A 25509-nucleotide genomic window follows, 5' to 3' on the forward strand; every position below is an offset into this window, starting at 1 on the left:
AAAGGATTGGATGCACTACCTAGAGGCAGCTGAGTGGTGGTACAACACTACCTTCCATTTATCTATACAGTGTACACCATATGAAGCTCTATATGGCTAACCTCCTCCACTGCATCTACCTTATGCTGCAGGAGATTCTCTTATGGAAGAAGTGGACAGGAGCTTACTTACTATGAAGTTCAAGGTGCAACTTTTGACGTACCATATCAGAAGGGCTCAATAAAGAATGGAAACTCAAGCTAACAAGCACAGATCAGATAGGCAGTTTGAAGATGGGGATTGGGTGTATGTCAAAATCCAGCCTTACAGACAGGTCACCATGTCAGGGGGACAGTTTTCTAAGCTATACGCTAAGTACTATGGATCTTATCAGATACTGCGAAAGGTAGGGAAGGTAGCATACAGACTCTCTCTTCCACCTCAGTTGTTGCTGCATCCCACCTTTCATGTTTCGGAGCTCAAGAAATGTCACAAGCTACCAGAGAAAACCTCTCATCCACCTATAGTTGAACTCTCAAGCCCTTACTGCCCACAACCCCAGCAGATTTTAGAGAGACGTATGATTCAAAAGGGGAACAAAGTAGTGGCTCAAGTTTTAGTGCAATGGGACCAGCTACCCCCTGATCGAGCTACTTGGGAGGACTATTCAGCATTGAAGACTCGTTTCGCTTCATTCCTTTCTTGAGGACAGAAAGCTCTTAAGGGGGAAGAATTGATGCAACTGAGATTTAGGCCAGCTTGCGAAGTTAGTACCTAAGGCTTTAGAGGGTGTTCGTAGCTGTTATATTCAATTATTAATAGGGCTCTTTCAAAGTTATAAGAATGGACAGTTTAGTCTCTCTGTATTTTCTTCCTTAAGTTGTCTTAATTGTAATTAGGCCCATGGAACTAGTAAGATCAAATACTTTAGGTCCATGTCAGAATTAGTTATGTGTTTTGTCTTCTAGCGTGTAAGTGTCACCTATATGTACTGGCATTGCCATCATCACAAAAAAAAATTGGGAACTCTGTTTTTTTCTTTTTGCCCTAGCTTCTTTTTCTTATTTTTGTTCCTTTTTCACTGTTTTATTGCTGCCTTCATCAGAAGCTTCGCCGGAGACGCTACTTGAGAGACAACAACTTGTTGAAAAAGACGAAAGTGAAACTTGCTTTAAAGGGGTACAGGATTTTAAAGCGTGTATTTGAGAGGGGAACGGCGTTGGGTGTTAGGGAGGGAGGGTCTGATGGTTTCTTCTGTTAAGAGAGAGAGGAGTAAACGGCGTTGAAGCTTAGGAGTGTTTGATCTTCTATAATGTGTGTTATGTCTAGGTTTTAATAAAAGAATTGGGTCAAACGGGTTGGGTATGTGGGTCGGATCTGGTTTTTGGCCTGGGAAATTGGGCTGGTTGGTAGATTTGGGTAGGGATTTGGGCTCAGCATTAATTTTGGCCCAATCAAATTTAAACCTGTGTTTTCTTTTCAATTACTCTCTTTTCTTTTGTTTTGTTTTTCTTTTTCTTTAATTAAAATCCTAAAATTAAAATCCTAGATTATTTAAAAATGTGAAATTAAACTAATTAACTAATTATAAAAATTGTAAACATTACTTAATTCTAAATTAAAAGATAAAATCAATAAACTAAAATTAAAAGATAAAAAATATAAAAATGAGCTATTTTGTGATTTTTAAATTTTTATAAAGCAAATAATTACTGATTAATTCTAAAAATATAAAAAATAAATCCTAAATGCAATGCATGATATTTTGGTATTTTTTCATGATTTAAATAAAACTTAAACATGCACAAAATGCAAACAATTAAATAAAAATTTTACAAAATCCTATAAAATGGTAAATAATTGGAAAAAATCTATTTTCTTTGATTTTATAGGAGAAATTCATATAGAGCAAAAATCATGTGCTCACATTCCCCGGAAAGCTTAAGTCTCATTGGGCAGGTCCTTTTGTTGTGGCAAGTGTGGGGCCTCATAGAGCTGTAGAATTGCGTGCTACGAGCTCAAGTGGTACCTTTTTGGTAAATTACCTTCTTGAAAAAATATAGGCCACACCCTGGTCTTTTGAGCTGCCTACATATCCCTGATTTTACAGGAATTAGGCCACGTGTAGTTCTGGACCCAACAGTGAATAAAACCAATGGAATTGTTATAAGAATGGTAGTATGTTTCTTTCATGAAAGGTGGTATCGGATGGGTTTATACGGAGTTATGAAGGAGAATCTGAATCGTAACGGATGTATCATAGGGCAGATATCTGAACGGTCACAGAGTAAAGGCGAGTAATTGATGGGAATCGGTTGCATATGTAATAATGGCAACGTATAAGTGGTACAAGCGGAAACCAGAGCGAAAGTTGCTCCTGTTTAAAGAACGGATTCTTCCTGGATTACCTGCAAAACTTATAACACGATGCATGCAAGTATATAGATTATTGTGAGAATTTAAACATGATGCAAATTCCCTTTGGATCATGAAGATTGTCTTTGGACAGTGAAGATGACGTCCTTAGACCATGACGTCCCGTGCCATGAATTATGAGATAAGAGATTCACATAATTAAACCAAGGAACCTATAGGCATGATATCTAAACAAGTAATAACATTCACATAATTAAACCAAGGAACCTATAGGCAGGATTTCTATCAGAGTTTAAAGATATAAGAAAAACTCCCCCTTGATTTTACTAGTAAGCCCCAAATCTATTTATTACAAAGATTATTACAGCCTAGAATGAATAAATTATAACAGTATCCATTACACTATAGGGAGCCTTAGCAGGCCCAATATATACCTGGGATCTAGGAATTCAAACACAACAGCTCTGAAACAATAGCAGGGATCCACAATACCTTAAAACAAGCTTCTAGTGTGTCAAAGTTCCCAAAGAGCCTCAAGGACCCCGAGCAATGCTCACACTAGAACCACACTTTCAACACAGAATTCAGAAGAGATTGGAAACCAACCCCAATGTGTGAGAGTTCCAAGGAGTCTCAAGGACCCTAAGCAGTGCTCACACTGGGGGTGGTAGAAACCTAAGTAACTAAGAGAGGAAGTTTGAAAACTAGTACATAGTGGGTAAGGGGAACAAGTTTAGAAATCAGTATATACAGAACAGTAATAGAACTGCACCAGAAAACAAACAAACTCATGTTCAGCATATAGTTCAACTAAGTTGATATTTGTTCAGACTAGATACTCATACCAGCATTTAAAGTAATCATAAAAGCAAAAAAACTTGAACTAACATACAGAATTAGCCACATATTACATGTTTGCAGTATCTAACAATAGTTAGAATAGGGAACATACAGCTGAATTAGACAGGGTTTCACATTATTGAAGGTAACTTAGTTTAGCATTATCACTAAGTGGGATCATGTAGTCATATAGAAAGCAGAAACATGCTGAAAATTTAAATAGACTAATCGAATAAGGCATATAGAACAGAATAGAATAATAGGAGTTAAGGCATACCAGTTGAGAAGAAAGCAAACAAGAATGTAGTAGCAGTTAGAATCCAGAGAATCTGGTATTGGCTTTCAGCTGGCCAAATAGTGCAGATATCAGAACAATAGAAAGAGAAAACTCAAGTTTAGAGAGAGGTAGGTTGAAAGTTTTTAAGTTGTAAAGTGTGTAAGTGTCTTAGTATGTATATGTCTGAGTCTTAGTGTGTGCTTGAAAATCAGAACAATAAAGGGTTTTATAGCATATAGTAGAGTAAAATCAAATAATGTAGGAGAATCAATGGTACACAAATAAGGCAAAGAGATCACTTAATCAGTCAATTAAGGCAAACAGGAATCAATTAACAGGCAGAATCACGGAAGTATCACTTAAATTAATACGGAATAAATCAGCAGTCAAGATTGAGGTCTAAATAAGGTAGGTAGTAAGTATAGAGATCAATTAAAAGTCAGAACACAAAATTAGGCCAGTAGCACGGATAATTAATCACATAAATAAGGTAAAATAGGTAAAATCTTAATAAGGAAATGCAGATACTAAATTCAAACCCTAATTTGGGTAATAAAATCAATTAACACTTAATTGACAGAACTAAGGGTAAACGGGTAAAAGACAGTAGGGTAAATAGTCAAATAATCAAAACCCTAAGAAATACAAATACATATACATGGAGCTTGATTAAATCATGTAAAAATCAGTCGAAAAGTAAATAAGAAATTCTCAGAGATGAAAATATTTAAAGGTTAAAACCTTTTTTTGTAGAAATCCATCAGAAATCAAAACCCTAGCTTTTAGGATAAACGAAATCAGTCAATAATAATAGTAAGAACAGAAAATCTTAAGAGAGAAATACCAAACAAACACAAAATCGTTTCAGATCTAAAGAGATTTAAATGGATTCAACCAGAAAATAGCTAGGTCCATAAAAATATATAGAAGCGAATCAATTCTGGTTTGAACCAGAGATTTGAAACCCCAAAAATACGAAGAAGCTCGTACTCACAGCTATCGGGGTGAACATAGACGGAATAATCGAGAAAGGAGAGACTTTGAACCAGATTTGGTTCGAGTCTCTTGAGATACACATCAAGTAGCGTAGAAATCGTATAACCAGTAGAGATATGAGGCCAAGTAAGGCCCAAGATCGAAGAGAAATCCCATGGATTGAAGGGGGTTCAGGTGACGGTGGGCTAGGGTTAGGGGAAGGTTGAGAGAGAAGAGAGGAGGAAGGGATTCAGGGGCGGCGGATTTTTAGAAATGATTAGGTTTATGGGGGTTATGGGTTAATTAAAAAAGAAAATGGATCCTAGACCGTTGATCTTCTGAGATCAACGGCAAGGATTCCATCTGGGTTGGGGCAGGTTATAGGAGATTGGGTCATGGGTATGATTAAATTGGGTTGGGGTATAATTTGGGCCAGATTCGAAAAGAAATCAAATTAAAAGAGGCTATTTGTTAAATACCCAATTAATTTGATAAAATAATTTATAAAAATAGCTAATAAATGATAAAAATGATATTTATGCATAAAAATGATTCAAAATAATTACTTAATATTATAAAAATATAAAAGGTCATTTTCTTGTAGAAATAAAGTAATTATGCATATATGGACTATTATTGCAAAGTTATTGCAATTATAGCCTAAAGATACAAATATAATTATGCATAAAATGAATAAATCTTAATATAAATATAAAAGATAAAAAATCAAGTAATAAATTATTATAAAATTACTTGTTATGCAATTAGTAATTATTTAGATAATAAAATGCTAGAATAAATTAATTAAAATCACAAAAAATTATGGAAAAATATTGGTTAATGTTCATGCGCAATTTTGAAAGCATATATGCATTTAAAAATATAAGAGGGAAAACTTGGGTATCACTACAAGCGTCGGTCAACTTTGTCAAAGGTGCTGAAAGGGAAGAAAATCCCTCTACAAATCTCTTGTAATAACCTGCCAAACCGAGAAAGCTACGAACCTCTGTTGGTGTTGTGGGTCTAGGCCAAGTCTTTACTACCTCAACCTTTTGTGTATCCACCCGGATGCCTTCACCCGAAATGATATGTCCAAGGAAAGCTACAAAGTTCAACCAGAATTCACATTTAGAGAATTTTGCATACAACTTCCCTTTTTGTAAAACTCTTAGGACAGTACGCAAATGATCTGCATGCTCAGCCTCTGAACGAGAATACACCAATATATCGTCGATAAATACAATTACGAATAGATCTAAAAAGGTCCTGAACACACGGTTCATCAAATCCATGAATACTGCTGGGGCATTGGTCAAACTGAATGACATAACACGTAACTCAAAGAGCCCATATCTGGTTCTGAATGCTATTTCGGAATATCTTTCTCCTTAACCCTTACTTGACAGTACCCGGACCTCAAGTTTATCTTTGAAAAACACTTTGCACCTTGCAATTGATCAAATAAATCATCAATCCTCGAGAGCGGGTACTTGTTCTTGATCGTCACCTTATTCAACTGTCTAAATCAATGCAAATCCGTAAGGAACCATCTTTCTTCCTCACAAATAACACAGGTGCTCCCCATGGTGATGTACTAGGTCTGATAAAGCCTTTTTCAAGCAAATCCTTTAGTTGTTCCTTCAACTCTTTCAGCTCTGCGGGGGTCATTCTATAGGCAGGAATAGATATTGGATGAGTATCTGGTAGTAAGTCAATAGCAAACTCAATTTCTCGCTTTGGTGGAAGATCCGGAAGGTCATCGGGAAAAACATCAGGAAACTTATTAACCACAGGGATGGACTGAATGGTTGGTGACTCTACTTCTACATCCTGAACCCAAACTAAGTGATAAATACAGCCCTTTCTGATCATCTTCCATGCCTTGAGATAGGAAATAAATCTACCTCTTGGCGACGCCGTATTACCTTTCCACTCCAAAACAGGCTCCCTTGGAAATTGAAATCGGACTATCTTTAATCTATAATCAACGTTGGCATGACAAGAAGCCAGCCAATCCATACCCATTATAACATCAAATTCTACCATATCTAACTCGATTAAGTCCGCTATAGTAGTTCAACTATGAACTACTATTATACAACCCCTATATACTTACTTAACTATCATTGAGTCCCCGATAGGCGTAGACACCTCAAAAGGTTTAACCAATTCAGGTTTTATTCCAAACTTACTAGCAACAAACGAAGTAACATATGATAAGGTGGAACCTAGGTCAATCAGTGCATATACATCATATGAGGAGATTGATAATATACATGTAACCACATCAGGCGATGACTCCTGATCCTATCGTCCTGCCAACGCATAAATTTGGTTCTAAGGACCGCTCGAGCTAGATGATCCGCCTCTGCCTCTACCACTACTCATTGATGCTTGTGAACCATGCCCAAGGGGGCGTACTGATAAGGACGAACCAGCTACAGATCTCGTTGGCTGAGCTATGCTTGCATCACCTCTCGTAGGACAATTCCTTATAACGTGGCCCAGATAACCACAAGTATAACAAACACCCAATCCCATACGGCACTCCCGGCATGTTGTTTACCACACTGACCATATCATGGCAAGGGCAGCCTCATCTGACTTGACTCACCCCTATATTGAGAACCTGAGGCCCTAAAATTCTGATCAGGCCCTGAATATGTGGAACTATCAAATCTCTTACCGCCAAACTGAGGGGATGCGCTAGTCGATGGCTGGGTTGGATAACTCGGGTACTATTGTCTCTGACCAACTTAAAACTCACCAGAAGGACCTGAAGACCTTGTTCTCTTATTCTAGGCCTTATCATGCTCACGATCGGCCCTCTATTTCTACTTATGCTCCTCTACACCTTGAGCGTATGCCTGAATATGAGAAATATCCATGTTTGCGTGAAGTGAGACCGACATAGAATCATTAAGCAAGTATGGATCTAACCCATCACGAACCGGTGAACTCGATCCTCCATCTTAGATACAATAGTGGGAGCATACCTAGCCAATGAATTAAACTGAAGACTGTACTCCCTAACACTCTTGTTACCCTGCCGAAGGGTCAAGAACCTATCAACTCTAGCACGTATAAGATCTGGTGGCAGATAATGACGAAGAAAAGCTTCTGTAAACTCCTGCCATACTGCTGGAGGGGCATCCTCACCTCTGGACAATTCCCAAGACTTGTACCAATTAATTGCAACATCTCGGAGTCTATAGGAAGCTAGCTCAACTGACTCAGTCACGGTGGCCTTCATTACCCTTAACGTCCTCTGCATTCTATCAATAAATACCTAAGGGTCCTAGTTTGGATCTGCCCCAGTGAATACCGGAGGGTCTAAACTAATGAAGTCACGAACCCTCGCACTGACGGACCTATCTACATGACCAATACATACTTCATATGTGGCTACTAATCGGGTTAATAGTTGAATAGCATCTCTCATCTTCTGATCAGTGCATCTAGCTGAGGGGCTGAATGTACAGGGGTGGGCGCTAAAGCTGGTGCCCCTCGGAACACTTCTAGAGAGGATGGGGTATGTGAAGTCTGAAATGGAATCTCATAATGAGACTCTCCCCAAGCCCTGGTAACTCATGGCACTCGACTAGTAGTCTCACCAGCCATGGACTTTCCTTTCTGGACGGTTGTAGTCTTCGGAGGCATTGCTAAAAAGGTAACATATCGTTAGGAACATGAATTTTTATATCGCACGATCTAAGATATAAAGAGAGGATAACATCCTATATGTCCTGTAGCCTCATGTCTATAAGTGTGGTGCATAACACACCCATAAACAAGACTCTGCTAGACACGGTCTATAGACAACCTTAGGACAAACCTGCTTTAATACCACTTTTGTCACGACCCAAATCGATGGGCCACAACGGGTGCTCGAGTCCTACCTATCGAACACCCCTAAGAATGCGTCTAAGATATAAACCTGAATGACTTCTACTGAATTACGAGAATAACATAGATGAAGGAAACTTGCCAAAAAGGCATATGTACATATACATGCGGAATACATTGGGCGAGCCAGCAAGGTTGCTATAGACAACTATATACCCAAAACTGAAAGCCGAAAAGGCCACATGCTATCTAACTATACGTAACTGTCTACAAACCTCTAATAGAAATACAACTGTACAAAGACGAGACTGAGCCACATCATACTGATAACTAGGGATTTTGATACATTTATATATATACACACAAGCATATCATACCAAAATCAAAAGCAGCTCTGAATCAAGTGGAGCACGCCAACTCTCGCTGATCAAGGGTCCTAAGAAGGTGAACCATCGACTTGCCTACCTGCACCTGCGGGCATGAAATATAGGCCCCGGGAAATAGGGCGTCAGTACGAATAATGTACTAAGTATGTAAGGCATGAAAATTAGTACATAAAAGACATAGATGAAACATGGAAATAAGAGATCCTTCTGTAAATCTAAATAACTTTGTAAATTCTGAAACATTTATAATGTCATGCACGTACGTATAAATATCGTGTCATGCATAGGTATAGATGTACATAATATCATCAAGCCTCTGAGGGCATTCCATCATATCATCTCGGCCACTGTGGGCAAAATCATCATATACCAACTGATCAGGTGGTGGGACGTATATAACGCCGTAACCTTTTTCCATATTCCATATACATATATTTACATATATGCGTGTATATAACGCCATCTGGTCATGGGTTAGTGTAAGTGAATGCAATGCATGATAAGTACGTCAATACTTTCGGAGTGTTATAAGACCATTTTGCCTCTGATTAATATCATGGAATAGACTTTATCAACTTACGTATTTTCTGAGACCCATGAATAGACGATAGAATAATAAGACTTATGGGAGAATAAGAATATACACATCTCTAGCATTTCAACGAAATAAGAATATACACATCTCTAGCGTTTCAACGAATAGAGTAATTTATGGAAGTTGTGCATTTGCTCATTTCGCTTGTGTGTATAGATCATGCCAAAAAGAAAGAAGGGATAGCCTTAACATACATGGAGTAGGGGAAAAAAATCCTATAATATTCTTGGAAAAGATTGCACCGTACTCCTTTAAAACTGTAAAATTTTACGTTGCTATGGTTCTAACAATTCTTGTTGGAATTGTTTGGTTGCAAGAATTTCGTTGGAAGCTTTTTTTTGGATTGAGTTTAGCTTCTGTTCTTGAAATACTTTGAATTAGGAAGAAATATATATAAGAACCAAACTTGTAGAATAGCTTATAGAATTTCAAGAACATTATACATTGCAAGAGTTTAGCTTATAGAATACTATGTCCAAATGAACCAAACTTGAATGTCTTTACTTTATACGTTAAAAGTCTTGTTATCTTACATAGCTACCTAAGCCAATATGACCTAGCTTCCTTGCTGTCACATTTGGGGGGAGGGTTTAGTCTTATCTCTTAATTTATTAATTAACTAGGTAATGTCCCGTTATCCAATAATTAATTAATTACCCGCATAATTAAAAATTATATCAAATTACATAAAATACTACTCATTTTTAATATACTTTATACATCATACTATCACGGTCATATGATACCTTGTATGGTACTAGTCCATAAATATCGAGTATTATAGCTCAGACCGTATTTTATCTCAAATCACCAACCTTCAACGAAACTTATTTTCTTTGATTCGTGTACCATTTATCCTTCATGGCACTTACTTATATCTTGTTATAAATAGCATAAATATGTTAACCTCAAGATAACCTCATCCTCCGCGTCTACGTCGATTAACTGAAGACGAAACTTTAACGTACGAAACGCGAGATGTAACATTTAAAGGCTTGTAGTTGAATTGTCTTCATTTTTGAAAAGGAATAAAGGAAGTGTTATGATTAAATTATAAAATTATGTTTAGCTGTATCGCACGTATGATTCGCGAGCAGGGTTATGTTTTACCGCGTCGCATGTATGATTCGCCAGCGAGGTGAATAGATGCATCTATGGTTCGCGCCACTCGACCCTCTGCAGTACACAGTTTACATTTATGTTGCATCAGGCCAAACGTTCTCGGTAGTATTTTGTGTGTGATAACAGAATTGAAACCTCTTAATAGTTTGCATAATTTGTTGCTTGAAGGTTTACTTGTTTTTAAATAAAGAAGGTGTTGAATTCTTAGACATGGTGGAAGGACTTTCCAGTTATTATCCTTGTCTTGAGCTTATTGTTGTTATCTACTGTAACGAATCGACCCGTCGTCTCATGAGTTACTACCCCGTTCTTCTCATTTTCTGCTTCCTTATATTTCATTATCGGTATTGGGTGCGTTAGAATTTATTTGGAGTAATTTTGATAAGACACGAGACACTTAGTCTCTTTTAAGAAGGCTTAAGTTGGAAAAGTCAACTGGATGTTGACTTATGAGTTAGAGGGCTCAGAATTAAATTCCGATGATTCGGTTAGCTCCAGGTGATGATTTAAGGCTTAGGAGCGCAATCGGAAGTAATTTTGGAGGTCCGGTGAAGAAGTTAGCCTATTTTGGCGAAGTTAGAATTTCGGCAATTTTCGGTTGATAGGTGAAATTTTGATCCGAGATTCGAAATGGAGTTCCGAGAATTTCTGCAGCTTCGTTATGTCATTTCGGACTTGTGTGCAAAATTTGAAGTCAATCGGACGTGATTTGATAGGTTTCGGCATCGTAAATAGAAGTTGGAAATTCTAAAGTTCATAAAACTTGGATTGGAGGTTGATTCATGATTTTAGCGTTGTTTGATGTGATTTGAGGCCTCGAGCAAGTCTATAATATATTTTGGGACTGTTTGGTATTATTGGTCGGGGTCCCGGGGGCCTCGGGTGTATTTCGGATGCCCAACGGATTATTTTTGGAAGATTTTTGCCGTTTTGAGCATAAATGTAATGATCTAAAGGTTCATTTTTAGTTCTAGAGATCCAAATTTTATTTCGAGACTTCCAGAATTTAAATCATGAATTATAGGACTGATCTGGAAATTTTGGTTTAATTTCATCAAGTCGCGATTGGGTTTTTGACGTGAAATGTGAGTTAATCGTTTAACGAGCGAAATGGGTATTGAACTGGGCAAACGAGCTCCGAATTGAGTTTAGATTGAAGGGTTGTGTTCGTATTATTATTTGTGAATCATAAGAACAAGAATCATCTAATTCTGAGTTCGTATGATAGAGTTAGAGCCATTTTAGTGAAACATGGTTGTGCTGCAAATTTCTTAAAAGCTGCTGTATTTTCTGCAGCAGTGAACAGTACCCGCGCGTGAACAGTAACCGCGCAGGTGAACAGTGAACATTGACCTCACGCGGAACAGTAACCCGTGAACAGTATCGGACAGAATGTTAAGTTCGGGAGATTTTTCCATTTTTGACGATTTGGAGCTCGGATTTTAGGCAATTTTGAGCGAAAAATCACGGGAAATCTTGAGGTAAGTCACTTGTGATCATTTTTACTCCATAATATTGAATTATCATCGAATAATCCGACTAAATTACATGTTTTTGAGGAGTAAATTGAGGATTTAGGCCTAGGGATTTGAAAATAAGATTTGAAGATTTGAGGGGTCATTTGAACTCCGATTTTGGTAAATTTTATATGTACGGACTCGTGGCGAGACGACGAATCCGGTGATGTCACTTTCATAATTTTTCGAGAAGTGGGCCCGGGGCTCGGGTTTTGCCAACTTCGTGATTTTTAGTGTTTTTCGAGTATTTTCGATTGGGAATTGTTCCCTTAGCATATTGTGATATATTTGCTCTGATTTTGGTTAGATTCGACGCGCGTGGAGGCCGATTTGAGGGGCAAAGGCGTCGCAAGCTATAGATTTCACCGGTTCGAGGTGAGTAATGATTTTAAATGATGCACTGAGGGTTTGAAACCCCGGATTGCACAACATACTGCTATGTTGAGATGAGACACGCGTTGTATGACGAGCGCGGGGTCATTTACTATTGGGGATTGTGACTTGGTCCATCCCAGTTGATATTTTTACCGCGTAATTGATAAAGATTTATTGTTTTTCACTATGATTGGGCTTATTGCCATATTTGGGCTTCGTGCCAATTATCTGAAATCTTTTGTGAATTTACATCACTATTTTCCTCACGAATTGAAATATTATTTGAACTCAGTCCAATTGAATTATATTATTTTGTGAACTCAGCTACATTTATACTCAACTCGAGATTTAATGATATTTATAATGTTGTTGAGCTGAGCACTATTGTTTTACTGATGCCCAAGAGGCTTATGATTATTTTCTGGACTGATTGAGGCCGAGGGCCATACGTGAGGATATGTTGAGTGATGTGAGGAGGCTTTCAGGCCTCGAGTGTTATATGAGGAGGCTTTCAGGCCTCGTGTGTGATGTGTGAAGGCTTTCAAGCCTATTGATATTGCGCTTGGGCTGTAGGAGCCCCTACGGAGTCTGTACACACCTCCAGTGAGCGCAGGGTACCCAGGTGAGTTGGGAGTGGGCCTGAGAGGCCGTTGCTTGTGTGTGGTGAGTTGGGAGTGAGCCCGACGGGCTGATGTTGTGTGCTGGTGAGTTGGGAGTGAGCCCGAGGGGCTGATACTATACTGAGATTTACATATTGAGCCTGAGGGGCAAGCTTTTGATTTATCCTTACTGTGGAAATTATTTGTCTTTACTGTTTTAAAAGAAGAATTATCTGATACTCACTATTTTACTGTATAACTGATTTTACTGCTTGGGATAGCGCTATATTGTGCCGTTATGAGATTTCATGTTTTCAGTCGTTATTTATTTTTATTACTCACTGGGTCGGAGTACTCACATTACTCCCTGCACCATGTGTGCAGATACAGGCAGAGCTGAGTTCGCTCCTGAGCGCTGATTCTTTCCAGACCAGGCGGTGACTAGGAGTAACGAGGTAGCTGTTGACGTCCGCAGCCCCGTTTTCTCCCTTATCTTTGTTATTTATGATAATTCCAGACTTTGTAAAATATTAGTAAACTCTGTAGTAGCTCATGACTCGTGACACCCCGATTCCGGGCTGAGTTGGGATGGTTTTCCTTGTTCTATCACGTTTATTTTGCATTTAAGATTATATTGCTCATGATTTATACTTATTCCTGCTAAGTAATTATAAAGAGATGTACTGTTTTGTTGATTGGTTGGCCTTGTCCTCACGAGAGGCGCCATCACGACCGGGTTGGGATTTTGGGTCGTGACATCTACATACATCATGATTTATAACTTGAACTTCATATTATTAGCCCTAGTAAGTCTCGAAGTCAACCCCTCGTCACTATTTCTTCGTGGTTAGACGAGATACTTACTGGGGTACATATTTTTATGTACTCATGCTACACTTCTGTACTTGAATGTACAGGCTTTGAGGCAGGTGCATCTGGCCATCAGTCCGGCGCGTAGATTTGGACTCCTCAGCTCGAGACTTCCCGGTGAGCTGCCCTTCCGAGCCGTTCCGCAACAGCTGGAGTCTCTGCTTTGTCTTTATGTTCCTATCTATTTCTTTTCTATACAGTAGGATAGCATGATTTTGTATATTCTACTAGATTGCCCACACACTTGTGATACTAGGTCTTGGCACACACATTAGTAGACTTATGATTTTTGGCTTACTTTCATGATTTCAATTCGTATATATTACTTTCATTTAATTATTCTTAAATTTTAAACTCTAAATTTCTTAATCAATAAGGAAACGTTCTCACATACTAATTATTCAAATGAGAATTTATTGGTTGATTAGTATTGGCTTGCCTAACAACGGTGTTGGGCGCCATCACGGCCTTATCCGGAATTTGGCATAACATAGCAGAAGTTAGGTTCTTGAAGTAGAATACAAGTGCACACTTAGCTATGGGTAGCATTCTGTCATTTTGGTTGAGGCTCGAATTTTACAAGTTGATTAGTCAAATTTTTAAATGATCGTTGTCTTCCATAAAGGGCAAATAAAAGAGGTTACATGCTTGTTAGCTGATAGGCAAAACTATCTATAGGCACTGCTGTTTTGTGATATGTCGGAAATAGAAGTAGTATAGGATAGGATAATTTTGTTTTAGTTGCTTGAGGACAAGCAAATGTCTAAGTTGGAGGTGCTGATGTGCCGTAGAATTTCGGCACTTTTGATACCAGTTACATAGATTTTAGTTAGTCTTTCAAAGTATTTTTAGTTAATTCTTATGAAGTTTTGGTGTTTTGTAGTGCACGAGACTTGAAGAACCAAAAACATGGAAAAGAAGTCAAAAATCCATAAAAGGGCGGAAATGCGGCAAGTCTGCAACTGCAGAAGTGATGTGCGGACCGCAAACCCACCGCAGACTGAAGCAGTTCTTTTGGACACTAGAGAGAAGATTATGCAGTCCATTATGCGATCACATAACACTTTCGCGGACCGCATAATAACCACGCAATTGCAACTGGAAATTTGGCTTAACACTTTTTGCGATGAAGTCTGCATTCGCATAATTGTTATGCTGACTGTAGAACCGGAATGCGATGGAGAACTGGGCTTCAAGACTTGCAATTATGTGATGCCTGTTTCAATTATGCAGACCGCATACATGTTCCGCGACCACTATACGGTTGCAGAAGGGCTCTGCAGGGGCAACTTTGTCCAATCTTAACCCCGACTTTTAGTCTAATATAAATAGATTTACTAGGGTTTTTGTAGGTTATTGAGTCTAAAAAAGAGACCACATTGAAGGCATTGAATATACCATTATTTTTGAAGCTTTTGAAGAGAGAATCTTGTACCTTTGTAAGCTTTATGACTTTATTTATTGCTTTATTTTTGTACTTGTTTTAAATACTAAAGTTGTGGACCCTAAATGGGTGCAATGTTAATGAGTGTTTAACATTGAATCTATATATATATAATGGTTGGTTGATATTTATTCATTTCTTATGCTTTATTTATTGTTGGTGGTTGCAAACATTGATTCATTCCATTTTACTCTATCTTTACTTGGAAAAGTGGGTTAGGGTTTGGTAGAAGTGAATATCAAGAACTCAAGGCTTTAAACCTTGTTTAATAGAATCGCTTAGCAATAAGTAGGTTCTACTTGGCATAAATTGGTTATTCTTAATTGCAACTCTTTTATATTTGGAAAAATCATAAAGAGAAAATACTACCCAATTATTGAAAAATATTAGGCAGTTATTTAGAAACCATTTGCATATCAAAGGACCTTCCATTAAAAATATATTATATTAATACTGGTAGCATTAGATTTCATTGATGGGGACACAACCTTGGTTTCCTTAATCAAATTAACATTCTCACAACAAAATAGTCATCTTGTTAATTCACAATTATATCATTCTTTTTTTAAGCTAAAGGAGTAGAGTTACGACTTAAGTCAAGCTTCACACTATTCAAGTAATATTTTCACACATGTTATCTGTGGGATTCGACCCAACCTTGTTGGATTATTATATTTGACACCAACCACCTTACAATATTTATTTAAGTGTAATTTGAGCGTATCAATCATCAATGCCAATTTATAATCAAACGCACGCAACGTGGAGGAATATGATAACTATCGAAGCTCAACAAATTTAATAATTACTATATTTATTATGATACTTGGAGAAAATGACCTGCACGTTCTACACCCATTCTTTCTATATTTGGAAAATCTTTAAAATTAAGTTATATACAGTGGTTTACTTCTAGATTAATGTGACCTTTGAAATCTTTGACTTTCACTACTAGAAATAGGCCTATGGCAACGGTTCAGAAACTGTTACTATAGACGAGTTTATTGCAACGGTTGTAACCGTTGCAATAAGACATTGGTACTACCGGCACACTTTGGCTATAAAATCGTTGCATTTGGGTGGAAACCGTTCCGATAGATGTTTTATTTTGCAACGTTTATTTGAACCGTTCCAATAGATATATTTATTGCAACGAATCTTGGAGAAAAATTCAATGGAAACAGTTATTAATTCCCTCCTAACCTCTCTTCCCCCCCCCCCCAACAATCTATCTATCTATCTATATATAATATGAGAGACAAAGACATCATAGTAAGTCAAATGGCAACATAATGAAAAATCACTTGGCAATTTTAGGACAAAATTAGTTAGATTTAGGTTATAGTTAGTTTTTCTCTGAATTTAAATTTTTAAAAAATAAATTATGCACTATGTGTTATGAGTAATTAGTTACTATTTTTGAATTTGAATTTCAACATAGAAGAAAAGTCTAATTTAAATTTGAAACCATTATTATCTATATATAACAGGAGAGGCAAAGACACAATAGTTAGCCAAGTGACAACATAATAAAAGGCCACTTGATAATTTTAGGACAAAATTAGTTAGATTAGGTAATAGTTAGTTTTTCTTTGAAGTCAAATTTTAAAAAAATAAATTATGCACTATGTGTTATTAATAATGAGTTACTATTTTTGAATTTCAATTTCAACATAGAAGAAAAGTCTAATTTGAATTTGAAACCATTACTAGCAACATAGTAAATTTTAAAAATCTAAACTTTATATTGAAATTTATATATATAGGATAGGCAAAGACACCATAGTAAGCCAAGTGGCAACATAATAAAAAGCAACTTGGCAATTTTAGGACAAAATTAGTTAGCTTAGGTAATAGTTAGTTTTTCTCTGAATTTAAATTTTAGAAAAATAAATTGTGCACTATGTGTTATTAATAATTAGTTACTATTTTTGAATTTGAATATAAACATAGAAGAAAAGTCTAATTTGAATTTCAAACAATTACAAGCAACATAGTAAAAAAATATAAAAATCAAAACTTTATATTGAAAGTAAGTCAAGGGGCAACATAATAAAAAGTCACTTGGCAATTTTAGGACAAAATTATTTAGGTTAGATAGTAATTACTTTTTCTTTGAATTTAAATTTTACAAAAATAAATTATGCTCATTATAATTATTTACTATTTTGAATTTGAATCTAAACATAGAAGAAAAGCCTAATTTGAAATTGAAATTACTACAAGCAACATAATAAAAAATATAAAAATTAAAACTTTATATTGAAAATAAAATAGAAGAAAGTCTAATTGTTTATTCCATATAATATAGAAAAAAATTCTACGTATTATTAATAATTAGTTACTATTTTTGAATTTGAAAAATTTTGTACCATAGCAAGATTTCTTGATCGGGCAATTAGACAACTTTTCAACCTACTAATTATATTATTACCCATATGTTTTCTGATTGTTGCACCAATATTTATCAGTTGACGGGTTAATAATATATGATAGTATTTCGATTTTATCTAAAATTCAAAATAAAAAAAAAACTAATTATAATATTACAGTAGAAAAAAAATTACAAAGATGAAAACAGAGATAATACGAGGATAGCTCCAACAAAGTTGGAGTCTTAAAATTATTCTAAAATAAAAAAAATAAGAAAAAAAATGCTTATTCAAATTGGGGAGTAGTTTCTTCCTAATATGGTAGTCTATATCTATAAAAAAAACTGCCAATATTATTTTTGAGAAAGAAAATAATTTGATTTCTAATTTAAAGATAAAAATATATTTCAATTTATAGATAGAAATATTTGAGTTGAGATAAAGTAAAAGTTCATTTGCTTATGGCAAATAATACAAAAATAAAAATTATTAAAAATATCAGTAAATTTATGAAAAAGGTAAAATTACTAATTTGTTTATATTTCTAAAAAATTTAAAATTACAAGTTAATTTAAATATGATAGTATTTCGATTATATGTAAACAGTCTCACAATAGACCACATGGCAATTTAGAACAAAATTAGTTAGGTTAGATGATAATTAGTTCCATTTCCATTTTGTATGCTTCCATTGCTTCAGCTGCTTTGTTGTTCCACACTTGCTTTTCTTCTTTACTCAATTCCTACAAATCAAAACAATAGCTCACATCACCACATACTAAAGAAAAATATGTATACTTTGGACTGAAAAAAGTTATATACATAGTCAATTCAATTTAATTGGTTATAATATGTTTATTAATTTTATTTCTTCAAGTTACCATATAGGTTTGCTATAAAGATTTACATGTTATAGGTCAAATTAAACTAATAGCGTAAGAATCAATACACTGCACGGAGCTTACTTTCCATTTCAGAGAAATGAGAGCAGTAATGGTAGAATTGTTGATTCCAGGTCGCTCTTCCTAGTTTCTTCCTTTCCTCTTTGCTGAAAAGAAAGACTGATCCAGCAGACTTCTTTGGTTTGTTAGGATCCACATTTTTCTCTTGCTTTTGTTTCTTCTTTTGGTGATTTCCTTTCGTTTTCTGCTAATCGCCACAACAAACCAATATCAATCATCAGCTAATTCGATTTTTCATAGCCTAATCAGTAATTGGATCAAGAATGGCTAGAGCAACAATATATAATAAGAACCTTGATTAAATTTTCTGTTTTTTCTTTCTTTTTGAGCAATTGAAGTGCTTCTTGCTTCTTAAGTTTCATCAGTTCCTCCACTTCCTTCAAATGTTCAGCAGCTTCTTCATCTTTTTTCTTCTTATAAACTTCCATTTCTTGCAAATATTGCTCCATCTGCATATTTGAAAGCATTTATTTAGCTTCTAACAACAACGACAACAACAATAACAACAACCCAGTGTATTCCCACAAGTGGAGTCTGGGGTGGGTAGAATGTACACCGCCTTACCCCTACCCTGGAAGGTCAAAGAGGTTGTTTCCGATAAAAATAGAAATATTTGAGTGAAGCAAAGGGATTTCAATTTTCCAAGACAAAGTAAAAGACCTCTTCATAAGGCGGCTTTTGTTTCTCTGTCATGTTCTTCCATTCTTCGCCTGTAATCTTTGCCACCTATAAATTGTGAAATAATAGCTTAGAAATTTAATAATCCCTATAATAATAACAACGACAACAACTGTGCCTCAATTCCAAGTAGTGCAGTTCGAGCAAACAATGAAACTCATCATTACCTCCTTCACATTCTTGTTCTCAGTAAGTAGAGCAATGCGATGCTCTTTTGTAAACACGAAAAATGCTGACACTGGTTGTTTTGGTTTCAAGGGGTTCTTTTCTTTCCTATAAAAATGAATTAACGAGGCGAATATAAGATTTTAAGTTCGTAAGCACCAAATAAATAGGACTCAAGGGAAAGGGAACTTTTACTTTTTCTTCTTTTTTTCATTTTCAATTGCTCCTTGTTGGAATTTAATATATTGTTCAAGCAATTCCATAGCTGTTTTCTGTTCCTGATGAATTGATAAAGCATGTAACAGTTGAAACTGAGAAATCAATAAATATTTGGTGAACATTTTGTGTGAGAAACATGAATCACATGATCAATAGTCATGTAGATTCTACTAATTTTGTTACAATTGGTTGAGCGTAAGGTGTTGTGCAAGCAAGAGGATACTTTCAAAATCCAATTGGGTGTTGAAGAAGTGAGAATAATTTTAGCAGAGACGACTAGTAATTCTTCTTGATGGCTAGTCATTCATCGGAGTTTTATTTATTTATTCTGTGGGGAGAGGGGGAAGAAGTTACTCTTCTTCTTTTGTATTCATATTCTTTGCCTTTGTTTTTGGTTCCAATTCATCTGTATTCTTGAGCTCAGGTGAGTATTTTCTCTCTTCCGTTTTCTTTGTTGCACGCGTTACTTCATAGTAATTGAATTTGGTGGGTATCTGTCAGTTTTCATGCTTAGCTTCTTGTTGTTTTTGTGCTTGCATGACTAATCTCTCTTTTCCACATCTATGACTATCTGCTGCCGTTAATTTTCTCACTTGACTCCGATTGGACCTTAATAACCGTGAATTTCCTGCCAAAAAAGAGAAAGAAGGAAAAGAAGAATTTAGCTGTGAAAATTCATTGTTTTCACTTTTCAGCTTTCTTTTAAACAAAGTAGTTTGATCTAGGTTGACAGGTGACAAGCAAAGTGTTGCAGTTCAAGAGAACACTTCACTACTTGCCACTTCTTTTGTTTATTTTAAAAAAAAAGAGATCTCTTCACTACTTTGATATTTTATCGGTGTGGTAAAAAAGATTCATCTTGTATCTATGTTATGTTGGAAACTCATTGTAACGATCCGACCTGTCGTTTTGAGCTCTAGCGCGTTGTTCACCAGTTTGAGGCCATGAGCAGCTTTAGTTCAAGTATTATGACTTGTACGCATGGTCGAAATTAAATTTCGGGAAGTTCAGAATTGATTTGGAAAGAGAATTCTCATTTCAGAAGCTTTAAGTTAAAGAATTGACTAAGATTGAATTTTTGAGTAAACGACCTCGGAATCGAGATTTGAAGGTTCCAGCAGATTCGTATGATGATTTCGGACTTGGACGTATGTCTGGATCAAGTTTTGGAAGACCTGAGAATGTTTCGGCACCTATTGTGGAAGTTAACATTTTTGGAAGAATTTCATAAGTTTAGATTGAAGTGCATTTCAGTGTTATCAATGTCTGTTTGGGATTCCGAGTGTGGGAATAGCTCCGTATGGTGATTTTGGTATTGGGAGCGGATCGAAAGTGAATTCGGAGGACCGTGGGTCATGTTGGAGTCATTTGGCTAAAGATTTTGAAGGTTTTTTAGGAGTTTGACCAGAAGTGGAATTTTTGATATCGGAGTCGAAATCCGATTCCGGAAGTTGGAGTAGGTCCGTAATGTCAAATATGACTTGTGCGCAAAATTTGAGGTCAATCGGACAAGATTTGGTGGGTTTCGGCATCGAATGTAGAAGTTTGAAGTTGTAAATTTCATAAAGCTTGAATTGGAGTTTGATTCCTGATTTTAGCATTGTTAGATGTAATTTGAGGCCTCAAACAGGTCCGCATTATGTTTTGGAACTAGTTGGTGTGATTGGACAGGGTTCTGGGGGCCTCGGGCGTATTTCAGGGTGGTTTCAGATCAATTCGGGATGTTTTAGGGTTGCTGATGTCTGGTTCTAGTTTTGTTCTTCGCGAACAAGAAGGAGTTCCCGCGTTCACGAAGAAGGTCTTGTGTTGGCTGCTAGTTTGTCTTCACGTTCGCGAAGGAGAAGAACTAGGCCCATGATTTTTAGCCTTCGCGTTCGCAAAGTGGTGCCCGCGTTCGTGAAGGGGTTGCCTGGTGAAGCTACGTGTTCGCAAGTCGGGTCTCGCGTTCGCGAAAGAGGAATTTGTTCGAAGCTGATTTTTGGCCTTCGCGAACGTGAGGGCAGTGTCGCATTCGCGAAGAAGGGCAGTGTTGGGCAGTGAGTTGTTTTAAAGACGGATCTTGGTCATTTTCCTCCATTTTTCATTTGAGTGGGGGATTTTTGAAGCTCTTGAAAGGGAGATTTTCGTCATCTATGTCAACGTAAGTGATTCTCACCTATTGCAAGTTAAATACTAGGATTATATATGGATTTGAGCATGAAAATTAGTGGAAATTGTGGATTTTTGGTAGAAGACCTAAAAATTGATATTTTGGATTTATACCACGAATTTGGGCATGAAATATATTTGAGCTCGTGAGGTTTTGGGTGAGCTTTATCTTCCAAAAATTTCGAAATCCGGGCACGTGGGCCTAAGGGCAATTTTGTCAACATTTCGATCGAGGTTAGGAATTGTTATAAATTGAATTTTATGAGTATTAGGATATATTTTCATTGGTTTGCCCCTTATTTGGCTAGTTTTGGAGCATTGGGGCATCAATTTGAGTCTTCGGAAGGGCTTGGAATGCCGGTTTTGGAACTTTGGGGCGAGGTTAGTCTCCTTTCTAACCTTGTAAGAGGGAATTGTCCCCATAGGTGAATTAATTGGATATGTGCTTCTATGTGTGGGGGCTGCGTACGCACGAGGTGACGAGAGTCCGTGCGTAGCTACTATTATGCTTAAGTCCGGGTAGTCTAGGACCCAAAAGCATGCCTTTCTTATAATAATTGTAACCTTATTGAAAGTTTAAATTGCTTTAATTGCATCAAAGTGGTAAATGATTTTCTAAAAGAGTTAAACTTCGTTTTCTCGACTTGTAAAAGAGAAATTGACACTTCCTTGAATAATTGCCTCCCTGATGAAGTTTTGATTGACTATTTGAATGTGTATTTCTATGTGTACCTACTTCGCATGTATGATTCGCTAGCGAGGTGATTGTTTATTTATGTTTGACTGCGTCGCATGTTTGATTCGCGAGTGGGGTAATAGATGCACCTATGGTTCACGCCATTCGATCCTCTAGCAGTGCACAATTTAATTATTTGTTGAATCAGACCGTACGACCTCGGCATGATTTGCGCATGCTTGTATTGCTTGCCTTGATATTTATAGATGTTGATATTTGTTCTCCCTGGCTTGAGATAAATGTATAAATGATGAAAATGAATTTGGAAATTTCTTATTAATAAAAGAATTCCTTACTTGCTTAATTCTATTTAGTTACAGCCATCTTTATGAAAATCCTCGATTTACTACATTATTGGTATATCATCATTGGGCCACTAGTAAGTGTCGAAGTCGACCTCTCGTCTCTACTTCTTCGAGATTAGGTGAGATACTTACTAGGTACACGTTGTTATCGTACTCATGCTACACTTGTTGTGCATTTTTGTTGCACAGGCACATGTTGGTCTAATGGCCTAGTTTGGCGTAGTGGCATGGTTAATACAGAGACTTAGGTGAGCTACATTTCTCGAGACGGCCCGCATCCAGCAGAGTCTCTTTTAGAGTATTGTAATTTTTTTCTGTCCAATTGTATTCCGGACGGTTATTGTATTACATTATTTCCTAAAAATTGCTCATGCACTTGTCAAACTGGGTTCTGGGATGATTATGGGGTATTATGTATTAACTTCTAAACATTCTTATATTTATTTTGTAAAGATTATCTTTTCCTAGTTAAATTAAAGGAAAATCATAGTTTTCAAAATTATTAAAACGAGAATTTAATTAAGTATTTATGGTTGGCTTTCCTGACTGCGTGTCCGGCGCCATCATGACCCTTAGTGGATTTTGGGTCATGACAACATGGTATCAGAGCACTAGGTTCACTTAGGTCTCACGAGTCATGAGCGAGTCTAGTAGAGTCTTGCTGATCGGTATGGAGACGTCTACACTTATCTCTGAGAGGCTATAGGGTTGTTATGAGCACTTCCCTTCTTGATTTCTCATCGTGCCGTTTGATTCCATTGAGGCTTATGCCCTTGTTTCTTTCCTACTCAATCTTATGCGACACGAAGCACTTATTATAAATCGAGAATTGAGGAATTGTAATGGTACTACAGATGTGGTGCGGGATGTTTCTCCTGGCATAGTTGGTTCGGCTATTGTCGTCGCCTTGCGGAAAGATATTCTATTATTGTGGCTCGGTAGCTGCACTTCTGAGAGCTTGAGGCTATGCGTAGATTTCTATGATTGCTCATGACTGGTTATCGCACGGTATTGACGTGATAATAGGATACTTGCCTATGTATTGGGGCAGTGAATGACTTGAAAGGAGGTCTACTCAGTGTGCGATTCAGTGGTTCGGTATTTCATTTCCGGCGAAAAAAAGTAATTGGCCTATGAATGTCCTGATTTGGACCGATGGAGTAACGAGACTTGGTGTTTTCAAGTGTGGTGGGATTTCATCTGCGACGTGGTATCGTTGTCCTCGATTGGATGTGTTAAGTTCGCCGGTGTTATGGTCTTCTACGATTCGCCTATGGGGCAGGATATTATGAAATAGTATTGGAGAAGCTGCTTTCAGAGATCGCAGGGTGCGGTGGTTCAGGATTAAATCGATGTTTCTAATGTGGACTAATAAAGAAAGATAATCTTCGAAAAAGTTTAAAGTTAGTAACGATTTGTTGTTTCAAATGTTATAGAGATAAAGATTTAATTAAGGCAATAGTTGGGCAACAAAGGATGGGGAAGGACAAGTGGGAAGTGTCATGCGATGGCTAAATTTTTAAGGAAGCCAGGTGTAAGAAGCGGAAGTCGAAGAGTTGCTTAAAGAAGAGGGTTTGCCAAGGTGGGAGAGTGGCAGAGAATCACATAGGTTCAGTGGCAGGAAAACTACACCCTTGAGGAAAGTTTGGAGTGATTTGAGAATTTTAGTGGATAATGATTGGGTCTACGAGCTTAATTTGAAATATTGGCTAGCATACGACGGGAGATTTGATATGACGGAAAGGAGTTGCTTGATATGAAGAAGGATACAACATAACTTTGAATTGGAAGATATTGTCGCATATTCAGTTGATGTCCATGAGGAGTCAAAGGACTTGTGCAGCTGGTGAATGAGCACGGGCTCAGGTGGGTTATCTCCTATAAGCGGGTCAGCGGTCGCATGGATGGTGAAGCTCTCGCGAAGGATTTTATTGGTTATTCGGTAAGAGGTCTAATATGTGAATGTTTCTAGAGATTCAGAGTGTTCATGAAATGCTAACGACAGATTTCGAGGAATCTGGCGGTTTAATTGCACAAGGTCATGTCAATAAGAGATAAAGAATCTTGGTAGATTCTAGAGTTGTGTAATAGTGGCTTCAAGCTAAGTGGGAGAGTCCCACTGCCTACGGTTGGATTGCATGGTCGTCTATTTGTGAGATTTCTGGTTATTAGCATATTGATGGGCTATTTCAGCTAAGGGAAAATAACATAAGAGGTAATTTGAGCAAAGGACTTGTTAAAGGCGTGCTATAGTTGGCCTTATTGACTCATGTTCAAACTTGGGGAAGGATTCAGGATTTATGCCTTGCATAGATCGGGTTTCAAGGAAAGTGATTCGGTCGGGTGCTTCGTCGAGAGGGTGTTCATGTGCTAGAAGATTCATGGAGTTGATTATATTCGGGACCAAGTCAGAGTGGGTGGATCTCAACAACGGTTCTAGTGGATTCAAAAGTTAAAGTGTGGTGCCTAATGATTTCGAGCCCATAAGTATGATTAAGAATTGAGCTTTTGCAGCAGATTATGAAAAGAGTCTTGGAATGTTCTATGATATCTTCGGCTTGCAGTGTAACAGTTGGGGGAATGAGAGAAAATGACTTCGGATTCGTAGAGGAATTATCAGAATGGATGTACTAGTCGAGATGCAAATATGCGCACAAGGAAGGTATGAGGTGGTTCGTGGGATTTGAGACAACATGGTCTCGTGTTACAAGGCCACTCGGGAT

The 25509-nt window shown here is 37.0% G+C and overlaps 2 protein-coding genes across 2 annotated transcripts; one reads left to right on the forward strand and one right to left on the reverse strand.

Moving 5' to 3' along the window:
• The first annotated feature begins 226 nt into the window (after window positions 1-226).
• Window positions 227-1240, forward strand: LOC138884044 (uncharacterized). The gene is made up of 3 exons (XM_070164783.1): window positions 227-592; window positions 692-745; window positions 1085-1240. The coding sequence occupies exons 1-3, from the start codon at window positions 227-229 to the stop codon at window positions 1238-1240; spliced, it is 576 nt and encodes a 191-aa protein (XP_070020884.1).
• Window positions 1241-18223: 16983 nt separating this feature from the next.
• Window positions 18224-19901, reverse strand: LOC138884045 (high mobility group B protein 6-like). Its single transcript, XM_070164784.1, has 7 exons — window positions 19821-19901; window positions 19574-19656; window positions 19381-19486; window positions 19196-19261; window positions 18829-18984; window positions 18525-18722; window positions 18224-18316 (listed from the first exon to the last, which is right to left on the reverse strand). Exons 1-7 carry the CDS (start codon window positions 19899-19901, stop codon window positions 18224-18226), a joined length of 783 nt encoding a protein of 260 aa, XP_070020885.1.
• Window positions 19902-25509: the final 5608 nt, after the last annotated feature.

The sequence above is a fragment of the Nicotiana sylvestris genome, chromosome 12, assembly GCF_000393655.2.
Source record: "Nicotiana sylvestris chromosome 12, ASM39365v2, whole genome shotgun sequence".
Lineage (NCBI taxonomy): Eukaryota > Viridiplantae > Streptophyta > Magnoliopsida > Solanales > Solanaceae > Nicotiana > Nicotiana sylvestris.